Raw genomic sequence first — 11,759 nt, 5'->3', positions numbered from 1 at the left:
TTTCACATAGTGGACTTGTTAGTTCAACCTGAATTACCTCTGTTTTGACATCCTAGCCAACATATATCTTTTATATGGGTCTTGCTTGTCAGTTGTAACAACCACTTTGTTAAACTCAGTTTAACAAATATTTGGACAATCAGACTTTCCCCGAAGAGAGATTTTCCAGTTCATATTCCAAATTATGCCTCAATGTTATTCCCATCTTTAATTAATAAACAAGCAAGTGGGAAAAAAGTTTGAAGAGAAAATAAGCAACAAAAAAGAAAAAGAAGCATTGAAGAGAAGAGAAAAAAGAGAAACGAGAAGAGAAAGATGACAAACAGTCGTTCACTTTTGTTAATTCATCATAAGCTACTAATTCAATAGAAAATTAGGGTTACGTAGATCAAGAGTTAAGCCCTAATTATACTTTGGCTAATGGCCTGCTAAAATAACGTAAATCCCAAAATAAAAATACTACAACCAGTCTCAAAAATAAACAATAAAACAAATAAAAGGCAAACTAATAAAAAGCTCAATTATAATCCAGCCCTCAATCACCGAACCACAAGGTCCATGGCTCGTGTTTGATGTCCCATCACACAAGCCTCTAGGGTTTAGTTTAGTAGATTGTAAATAATGAACCAGTACCTCCATTTGCATTACAAAATTCCAATTCGGATAAAAAATGAATAAACCAATACGACACTATCATTGTACAGTTTAGCGAGGCTCAAACCCAAAAAGTAATGATCCATTACTCCATTTCAGGTGCTTTAGAAAGGGCCATCAGACCAACAGCTGGGATAGCCACTCGGTGAAACCTTGTGAAAGCCTAAAGTATTACCTGCTGCAGGCTTTTATTTTTTATTTTTTATGGTGTATGGTATGATTTGATCCACAGAGCCTGCTCTATGATGACAATGACCACTGAGCCAGCACCAGTGGCCAATTACCTGCTAGATAACCATATTCAATGAACATCCAGCTTCTAAACCTTGGAAATGATTTCATCCGCAACAGTTCATCTCCAAGGAAAAATCTATGCAGAGGCAATGACTTAGTAATCAGGTCCTCCCATACTGCATATGCTCTGCCCTTGAACCTTGAATCAGTGGTGGCAGCTGATCCTCTTCAGATGGTATCTACCATTTAGAAGCATGTTAAGAAATTGCAATGGACTTCAAATTAGCAACCCAGGTTTGCACCACAAGTTCCACACAAGCTAGTCAGATGAACAACGCTGCGCATGTTCATCCCTAAGCATTTTTTGGGTACCTGTCACAACAGGGAAATACTGAATCATTAATAAATTATCTATTGAACTTTGAATCACCTCAATTTTTAATTTCTGTTTAAACAAGTCAAACGTGAATGATAGATGCGTGCTATATATCTATTTACATGCACTTTGTCATTAGGATGGTGCTAGTAAGAATGATTCAGTTGTCTTTGGCAGAAATGCATAAGCATTTAAAGTTTGGGATTCAGGTTGGGGAACAAATCCAAGCGAATGAAAAGGCACGAAGTGCAAGATTTCTTTACTTTGAAAAATAAGCAGCAAGATCACAGTTGTCAGTGAAGGAATTGCTGCCCCTGGCGGAATTACATACCACTGATACCAATATCAACTGCAACACCCAGGACCTGCACAACATATCTAAGCTTGAACTAATCAATGATCGCAGAGACCTTGGAGTCATTTGAGTGCGCAACTACCTTCTTCTCCGTTTAAAATCATTTGGACCAGCAAGATCTGAAAGACAAGAATTCATTTCCTCCAAATATTTCATCGCCAACTCCAACTTCCCAAGCTTCTTTAAATTATTGATTAGTGATCGATAAACATAGATAGAAGGACGTATCTGCCTCAGCTTCATCTCCTTGAAGAGTCTTATAGATTCCTCAATGTTTCCTGATCGACCAAAGCTCTCAATCAATGCAGTATAAGTAAGCAAATCTGGTTTAACTCCATTCTCACCCATTTCCCTGAAATACACTAAGCATAAATCTAGTCTACCTACTTTCCGCAAGTTGTTTAATAATGTATTGTAAGAAACGACATCTGGGACAATTCCAGCTCCTTTCATTGAGGCAAACTCATGGACCATTTCATCTGTGCGTCCTGCATGACCCAAAATATCCAAAATGGTATTATATGTAATTAAATCTGGCTTACATCTTAGACTCTTAATCAAATCATATATCAGAAGGGCCTTATCAACCTGCCCACATTCTGCAAACGCAAAGATGATTCTGTTTATAACCGTTGCACTTGGAGAGGTCAGTGCTGACACTTCTTTGACGAATATAAGTAGCTGTATACCATCACTTGTCTTCGCAAAAGCCTTCGCAACATAAAGATAAGAGGTTGAACTCAAGGATCCCTGAACTACCAATAATTCTTTGAAAACTTGAGACAAAAGTTCAATGTCATGCCTTTCACTCGCTGCCCCTAATAAGAGATTATAGGCTTTAGGGCTATGAAAGATGTGTTTATCGCGTAAAGATTGAAGTAATCTAGCAGCAGCAGAAAGATTTCCAGCTTCACACAGCTTCTCAACAAAAGCAGTGCAAATTTCTCCATTGGGCTTTGGAGCATTTTCTATGGTGGTAAGAATTTGATTTAAGGCCTCATCTGTGACTTCCTCTTCATTAGGAGATGCCTGTGTTGCAAGTAACTGATAGTTGCCAATAAAATTACTTATAATGTCAAAAAATGGCCCGATCAAAGGGAAACCAACCGTGATGGATGTGATACAGTTCTGTATTAGAAGCATAGCAAATAATTATACATTAGGGAAATGAAACTCAGAAGAGATTAACTTTTACAAATTACATATGAAATTCACCATACAAAAGTCCAAATCCAGGTTTGGACAAATATTATATCATAGAATTGAATCATTTGATAGTCTCTATCACTGATCACTAATTGAAGTCACAGAAATGAACTTACAAATATAATTTGCAAATAAGATGGTTCAATGACAAGATGAAAAATAGCCTAGCCTTGGGGTGTTAAAGCTCAAAATTGGTGCACTCGCATTGAAATAGAGCTTCAAACGAGCTCAAAAGTTTTTTGGTAGCGAATCACATACTTGGCATGATATATAGATTTGTAACACAAGCATTTCATTTACCTATCAATAAATAATAAATATGAAAAATAAATTATAGACTAAAACACCATTGCATCATGAATTTTATTTATAATATACATGCCATTTTTTTACAAGCTTAAACGTTAAAACTATTCTTTCTTTTTCAGATTTTGGGCATTTTCTCACTGAATCAAGAACCTTTTTTTTTGGGGGGGGAGTTTCTTTTATACTTGAGATAACCTCTAATCCAAACCAACGAACCCAGTCTTACATTGATTAGTACTGCATTGTTATGCAAAGCCAACAATGTTTAAATCAGCTAAAAAAACAAAGAAAAAGAAAAGAAAAACCCACATATACATTGTTCGGATGAGTACTGCATTATTTCACTCTAATGATTCCACAAGAAGACATTGAGTTTTGCTTTTACAATGAAGCGAACAAATTCCAAAATGAAAAATTTGGCATTTTTACTTACATTGCACCGGGAAAGTCTGCTTCCTGTGAAGGGAATCTGATTTCTAAACCCAGGAATTGCCAAAGAAGAGCAGGGTTTTGTCTTGTGGTATTGGAAAAAGAGCTTGAGGTGCCTCGAAGCGTTTATCATGCTGGGGTTTGGGAAGGTTAAATACAGGAAGAGAGCCCTAGCGATTTACGGAAAACCACCACCACATGGGTTACTGGGAATTGGGATTTTCATGAAAATAAGGAGATTGAAAGAGGAAAATCATTTGAGGGCTGAGCGTTTGGCGGGGGTGTTTAACGGGATTTTAGCTGGCTTGAGAAATTGGAATTCCTGGGAACCTTCTTCAGTCCTACTACAAAAGGGCTTTCTTTTTTGGTTTTGTTTCCGGGCAAACTGTTTCCCGACGAGCCATTTATCGGAATTTTCTTGTCTTTTTCGCCTAGTAAGCCCTTTCATGGTTAATAGCATAGACTTGTTTCGAATTAATATTCTATAAATTTATGGGCCAAAAATGATCATTTTATTGCATTATAGCATTTTTCAATTTAATATATTAATTATTAGGTTGAGAAATACTATCTACTATCTTTTTATTCTCTTAAAATTTTCTTAAAGCTGATCTGGCTTTTAAAATCACTATTAAATTTTAGATGAATCATACTTAAATTTTGATCTAATGATAGTTTTGAAAACCACGTCAACTTTAGAAAGATTTTATGAGGATAAAAAGATGGTACCTATCATTACTCTATTCGATTTGTAAACTCATGTAAATCTTATATAAATTTAATGATAAATTTATCCATTTATAGTTAAAAAATAAATAAATTTAATCATTTCTCTATTATAATAGCATAATAAGATTTTGCTTCTCCAGCCACTTTGTTGCAATTAAATCACTATTATAGTATTATTAATGTCGTTCTTTCAAAATTATTTATATTTTCTTAAAAAAATAAAATGAATTTATAAAAAAAATGAAATTTTGATTAAGTACTAAAATACATAAGGTTCAATTAGTATCGAAAGAATTTTTTTGAAATTTTGATTTTTAATTTTTGGTTTTTTAATTAAAATGTTTACTTCTCTAAAAAAAAAAAAGAAAAAAAAAAAGAAAATATGGGTATTTTTGAAAGAATGAAAAAAATGGTGGCTTAATTGTAACAAAATAATAGTTTGATGTATCAAAGTGTTACACATGCTTAAGAGGCTTTTTTTATTTTTTTTATTTTATTTTTTAATATTTTCTTTTCCCATCCTCTCTCCCTCTCTTTTGTTAAATAACAAGTTATTCTAAAAGCTTAAAAAGAGATAAGCATGTTTGTGATTGTGTTTGAGAAATAGATATTTTAAATTAAAAAATGTTTTTTCTGGCAAAAGCTTCAAAATAAAACTTTTGCTAAAAGTGTGTTTTGATAATTTTTAGAGTAAAAAAGTCAAAAAGTACTTTTAAACTTTTTACAAAATATACCAACTTTTGGGTAGGCACTACTTTTTAGGTATTAAAAATATTTTTTATCTTTCGTAAGGCAATCTCAAATAGGCTTTAACACTTACATTCACGTGTGAACTAAAATTCCTTTTTTAGGGGCAAAGTTTTTCTCCAAACTGAGTTGGAACCTCCAATCCAGTCTATAAAAATGACATGTGTCATTTGAACATGTGAGATTCACATATTTTTTTAATAGTAGGGACAAAGTTGAATTAAAAATATTAAAAATTCATGTGCATTTCAAAGGTTACTATCCCATTTTTTAATAGGTAAGGCTTAACACATGAAATATTTAATTTAGATGAGGGTGAATTGACAGAGTTAAGAATCGATCTTAAGACATTTGGCTTTGGCACTATATTAAATCACCAGTTATCTCAAAAGCTTAAGCTTTTAAAGAAAATAAATTTATTCACTTAATGATTACTTTAACATCTTTTACATACGAAAGATTTTAGCAAATCTATTAGAGTATATATAGAAAAGTAAAACTTTTACCTTTTTAATAGCTATTTTCACTACTACTGGTCAGTAGATGCTTTCAAATCTCCCATATACTATGGTAAAGGGGTTATGTCCATTAATCCTTATTTCTTGACTCCTTGTTACAATTCTTTGTGAATTCAAAATTGTAAAAGACTTGGTCTCTCTGCAACCAGAGCGATTAAGAAGTCTCACTTTTGTTCATTTTCTTTTGAGTATATATATATATATATATATATATATATTTCATACAATGATGATGTGATAGTCTCAATTAATTTTAATTTTTTTTAACAATAACTAATTCAAAAGTTAGTTGAAACTGTCACATCAACATTATAAGATTATTATAAAATAAAAAATGTAATTTCTAATATTTATTTATTTTTTTTTATTATTCATGGTTAAAGGCTGGACCTAATAGCATGGCAAACGCCTTATCAATTCATAATAATTAAATATAAAAATTACAAAAAAAAAAAAAAAAAAAAAAAAACAGGAATTGGACATTTTCAAATTTACGTGTTAGTCAAATGTGACATTTTCTATCCAAATTAATGGCTAAATTTGACTTAGGGTCGCAATTTTAAACATTATGATAAAGGTGCAAGTACAAATAGGTGGTGGGTTGGGGGGATTGAAGTGTAATTTACCCTAAAATTTACTTGCTTTCATCCTTGATCTTGTTTATTAAGAGCCTGAACCAACATTTCCCTTCAAAGGCTCTTTGAACCTTAGGCTTGAAGATAGCTTTCAGTATTCCCTGTCCTTCATTGTTATCCATGGCATGAAGATCTCATATTCCCTGTCCTCCCCCTCTCCATGCACATAGATCACCAATGTAAAGGCTATATATGGTATATGAATGCCAGAAGCATGCATTATATGAATATGTTGACTCTATGTATGTCCTTTTATTTCAAGAGCAACCATAATAACCCTCTTATATAAACAAACCATAAGATACATCAGACTTAATGTAAACAGTCACCAACGCTTGCATGTATGCTAAGTCCCATAATTATTTCTTATTACACAAGATTAGGCTATATAAGTAATTTTAGGAAGCTTCAATAGTAACTTTGACTAATCCTTTTGAAGTAATAGTGCATATGCGATTAGCACTTTTCTGTATTGTGACAAAAGATATCATAGCTAACCTACTAATAATGTGTGGCGTTAAGGCACTGTCAAGGTCCTCAAGGACGTCAGGAACTTGAATAAGGGAGATTGTGATACATAGAAAAAACTTGAATAAGGGAGGTTGTAAAGGTTTTGTATGGGTGCCAAGTCTTACATTTGTTTCTTACTAAGTGAAACCGGATTATATAAGTGATTTTAAGAAGCTCTAATTGTAAACTTTAACTAATCTTTTTAGAGTAACGGTACAAATATAGCTAGTAGTTTTCTTGTATCATGACAAAGACGCCATGTAGAATCTAATCAATCACAAAATGTTTTGAGGAACTCCCCATGATAGTTAGGGATGCTCATAAGGACCAAGAAAATCAAGCATTTACCATGATATATGTCTTTGCTTCCCACAAAACTGAAATTGAGGAAGAACAAATTTATGTTGTTACAGATCAAGAATTAAAAAAAAAAACAGAATGCTGCTAGCCTAGATTAGTGAGGGTTACAGTGGGGCAATAGGTTTCACTATCACCTCCTGGTTAACCTTGATTGTAAAAACTACAAGAAACAGGTTACAGAAGTTGCATTTTCTGTGTTTTTTTTTAATAAAGAATTCTGCTCATGCAGGATCAAATCTATGACTTCACTCCCAATCCCTTATCTAAGGGGGAAAAGATGCCAATTACGTTTTCATACTTCATCAAGCTACCACATCTAAATGAAAAATCCTAGAGAAAAGATCAAAAAGATACCTCTGAATCAAAGCATACTGAGATGCATAATCCTTAAAAAGAGATGATCAATTACAAGTTGATGGTGCCATCTTGATGCCAATCACTATATTGCTTTGAATGGCCGAGGAATTTTAGCATGGTTTTGGTTCCTGTTAACACAGAAATTTCTGCAACAGATTGCTGCAATGTGGCTTTGTCCCAACAGTCAATAAACCTTGAGGACCAGGACTGAAGTAACTACAAAAAGTCATAAGCAGTAAACACTAACCAGCACCCACCAGTGTCATAACCAGAGTAAGAAGAAATATGGCAAATTCCAGATATCAGAATCAAACAACAAAACATTGTTCAACTTCCACAGAACGTTCATCTTAAAACAATCTTCACTTTCTCAATTCTCACTGCACGTATCTTCATCTTTGTTTCTTACTTTCCCTGCAAGCTGTTCATGCATTTTCATTTTTTGTTTACAATTCATCATAAGCTACTTGACCCAATAGGCGCATGTGAGATTTGACAATCAAGTGCATTTTTCCATAAAAACCATCTTCGAATAAAATTCAAGATCTCAGGAAAAAAATTAGAGACATGATGATACCACACTGCTAAGGTAGTTGTCAACATAAAAATTAGAGACATGACATGAAGAAGTTCCAGCATCAGTTTCCTTATAACTTCAAAATAACCATCAGCGGATCCGGATGGTTCTAATTTCTGATAAAATTGGGGTTATGAGCAATCGGATGAAATCCCCTTGTGAAGCATATAAATAGAAACATGTAAGAAAATCATGTAGCATCATCATCAAGCAATAGAACATCTTAGCCAATTTATTGCATAGCAGAACAAGCAAAGTTTAAGCTAGAAACTTACAGTTACAGCCAATTCACAGAAAACATAACTTGCTTACCCCATAACAAGAGTTATGGCTCACAACAATGAAGCAACAACAATCATTCTTCCTCAGCATCTTCTTCTTCAAAACTCAAAGCCTGCCAAACTGAAGGCTCCGCCTCCTCCTCATTGTCGAAATGCGACCTCCTCCCAATCAATTCAGCAAATCTTTTGGCCGGTCCCGAGTCTCTTGGAGTCTCATTCACGCACCGGATAGTCCTAATCTTGGGAAGCACGCCACCCATCTCAGCAATTGACTCTGCAGACTCACCCTCCTCACCCTCGAACACAATTACCTCACTCGGCATCTCCCACCGCTTCTTCAACCGGCTCTCCGTTCCTTTATTCCCACCTGATTTTCCAACCAATGAAGCGCGTCTTTTGTCACACCTCTTACCATCCTCCTTATCATTTTCCGGTAGAGACCGCTTCCTCCCATCGCTCAGTCTCGAATTCCCATTAGTCTGATTATACCGACTCGCCACAACCCTGCCAGGCTTCAATGGTTTCTTTGCGGTCACTGACTTTTCCTTTTCTCCATCTTTAAACAGCTTCTTTGGCTGAATTGATGAAAGAACCCCATCTTCTTTCTTTACAGGCTTTTTAGACCCCGCCGTAGTTGCGGCTTGCTTCGGAGCTTGAGTCTTTGACACAGTTTTGCGTGATTTTGGACTAAGACTCAGACTCTTCCCCCTTTCTTTGATCACTTTCAACTCATCAATATCTTGAAGCTTCCAAAAGCATGATTTCCGGCGACTCTGTATTGACTGGACCGGTGTGATCTCTGGCTTGCCCGGCTGCCGAGCTCTGGCTCCGGAGAATATCTCCGAGGGCCCCAAGCTCATACCCCGTCGGTTAATCTTCGGTTTCACGCTTGACATTGAAGTTTCTTCAATCTTTCTCACCAAATCTGAATTCTTCGAACTCTGTTTCGGCTCCATGAACTTAGCCGGTACGATCCTTCCGCGCCTTTCGACGGTCTTCATCGCATTCCGCTCAGCCTTTTCCAGCCGAAGCGTTGCGAGCCTGGACGATAACCTACTAATCTCCTTTTCAATCTCTTCAATCTCCGAATCAATCTTTATCTCATCACAAAATCTTTCTTTTTCCTCTTTTTCTTCACATCCCTTCTTCAATACCACCGGAGTTTCAAGCAGAACCTTCAATTTCTTCCCTTGCAAGTTCCCGATAAGGCTGTTCGGGCAAAGCGGCTTAATCGGTACCGAAGATTTCTCATATACAGGGGATTTCATCCCCACAGGGCTCAGATTTTCTTTGCTGCAATCGGATTCAAACGACTCGGACAGGTTCACTGCGTCCATATTAGACCAGGAAGCTTTAATGGCGCCCGAGCCTTCGGATTCTTCGTTGTCAAAGGCGGCATTGTTCCATATCTGGAGGTCTGGGGCGTTGATGGCATCTTGGTATTGAAGAGCACTCATTGTTGCTTACTGGGTGTGAGCAGTTCTTGGTGATCAAATGGATTTTGGAAAGAATTTTGGTTTATGGGGAAAGTTATGGCTTGTGATTTCTTGGATGATTCTTGATGGTGATGAGAGAGAGAGAGAGAGAGAGAGAGAGAGAGAGAGAGGGTATGAAATGGGAAAATTATTTTTTGTATTTTGAGATTTTTGACCGTTGGAGAGGGGGGAATTTAGACGTTGGTGGGTTTGGAGGTGCTATCCTAGCCGTTGGATGCTAAACGGCTCCGATAGACGCTCCGATATGATTTTAAAGGTTAATTTTGCCTAGGTTTTGTGGGCATTTAAGTACAGGTTTTTGTCGTTGATTTGGTAAATGGGGTCCATACGGAGCGCCTTGATATAACGGTGCGTTTTGGGGGCGTTTGTAAGTACGGTTTCAGACCTTTTGGCCTTCGGGTAAGTAGTTATAATGATTTTTTTTTTTTTTTAAAAAAAAAAATAGTTAAAATTATAAACATATGATCGAAGCATTACAAAATAACAAAGCTATTCAAATTGGAGTAAGCATGAACAGTTTTGGCCAAAGTGGTATAGAAGCATAGTCAAATGATCCTAATGATACAATGAATTGCACAACTGAACTTACATCGACAAGCAAAATTAGATCAAAACCTTTTATTGAAGTCATAGTAGAAATAGCACATATGTTTGAGTTAGTAAGAATAAGAAAATTTCAAATTTTTAGGGTTGAATTCTCTGAAAATATACATACATGTATCAATAGTGGCATGAATGGCATTATACGAATATAAGGGGTATTTGTTAAACCCCACCGCACTATTCATGAATAAAAAGAATAAAAAAAAAAAGATTGGTATGAAAAAATGAAAAAAATATTATTAAAAAATAAAAAATTTTGTTTTGTAGTGATTTTTTTATTTGAATAATAATAAAAAGTAAATGATGTAATATAAAAAGTGAATGATTTGATATAAAAGTAAGAATGTTTTTTTTTTTTTGAAAAAAATGAAGTGAATAGTGTGATGGGATAATGAACAGTGCAGTAGGGTTTAACAAACATCCCCATAGACAGTTGTCGTTGGGTGATTGGATGGGACCTTTATTCTTAGGCATGCTAGAGCACGTGTTTGCTTACGACTTGAGGGCATTACCTATGTTATAGCTGAGAATCATAGGATTGTTGGATAATCATAAAAGGAAATTCCTTTAGGCCGTAACTCAACCTCTCTAGGTGGGTTGACTTATCTGGCATGATGAGGGATCTTGCTACATCAAATCCCACTATTGCATTGCCTGGTTTCAAAGCAAAGCTTCTCTCATTTTTAGCAAATATTTCACATTAAATAAATCTTTCCTTCAAATTAAGTTCTTAAAATGCATGTGAAAATCACATTCTCTAAACGACAAATATCAATTTAATAGACTGGATGAATACTTGTCCTTCACATTTTTAGTTTTGCTTTCGGGTTGCTAAATGAAGAAGTGTGCTAATGAAGTTTTACTAAGACACAATTAGTAAGCAAAATATTCTCATTAACTAATTATTAAGAAAAAAGTGAATTCCCTTAGGGTTTCTCCTCTCTCTCTCTCTCTCTCCCCGCAAAGAAGAGAAATAGCTTTAGGAGGAAGAAACTCGTTATTCCCTCCTCCCCTCTCCTCCCCCTCTTCCACTTTCTCATCATGCTTTCCTTCTCTTGGTTTGATTTTTCTCTAGCTTCATCCGCCTCTTATGAGGACATATCTACTACCTTGTGCAATTTATCTCATCTCCTATAAAAATCAAGGCCTCAATCCCTTCACCACCACCTTACCACATCCCTCCTCCCCCTCTTCCACTTTCTCATCATGCTTTCCTTCTCTTGGTTTGATTTTTCTCTAGCTTCATCCGCCTCTTATGAGGACATACCTACTACCTTGTGCAATTTATCCCATCTCCTCCAAAATCGAGGTTTTGATTTTTGTCTAGCTTCATTCACCTCTTATGAGGACATACCTACTACCTTGTGCAATTTATCCTATCTCCTC

At 35.5% G+C, this 11,759-nt stretch overlaps 2 protein-coding genes across 4 annotated transcripts; both read right to left on the bottom strand.

Moving 5' to 3' along the window:
* Positions 1-349: 349 nt before the first annotated feature.
* Positions 350-3,967, bottom strand: LOC132181368 (pentatricopeptide repeat-containing protein At1g11900). Of its 3 annotated transcripts, none has more exons than XM_059594558.1 (3): positions 3,565-3,967; positions 1,528-2,747; positions 350-1,260 (listed from the first exon to the last, which is right to left on the bottom strand). In XM_059594558.1, exons 1-2 carry the CDS (start codon positions 3,691-3,693, stop codon positions 1,698-1,700), a joined length of 1,179 nt encoding a protein of 392 aa, XP_059450541.1. In that variant the 5' UTR covers positions 3,694-3,967; the 3' UTR covers positions 350-1,260; positions 1,528-1,697. The 3 variants fall into 3 exon arrangements, with proteins under 3 accessions (XP_059450541.1, XP_059450543.1, XP_059450544.1); XM_059594560.1 differs by having other exon boundaries at positions 1,596-2,747; XM_059594561.1 differs by having other exon boundaries at positions 1,528-2,663.
* A 4,167-nt stretch (positions 3,968-8,134) lies between these two features.
* On the bottom strand, positions 8,135-9,895 carry LOC132182583 (uncharacterized). The gene has a single exon (XM_059595867.1). The coding sequence runs from the start codon at positions 9,729-9,731 to the stop codon at positions 8,349-8,351; it is 1,383 nt and encodes a 460-aa protein (XP_059451850.1). The 5' UTR covers positions 9,732-9,895; the 3' UTR covers positions 8,135-8,348.
* Between the last annotated feature and the right edge of the window lie 1,864 nt (positions 9,896-11,759).

The sequence above is a fragment of the Corylus avellana genome, chromosome ca5 (assembly GCF_901000735.1).
Source record: "Corylus avellana chromosome ca5, CavTom2PMs-1.0".
Lineage (NCBI taxonomy): Eukaryota > Viridiplantae > Streptophyta > Magnoliopsida > Fagales > Betulaceae > Corylus > Corylus avellana.
Note: the sequence above shows the minus strand (reverse complement) of the source record. Positions and strands in the feature narration are given on the sequence as shown.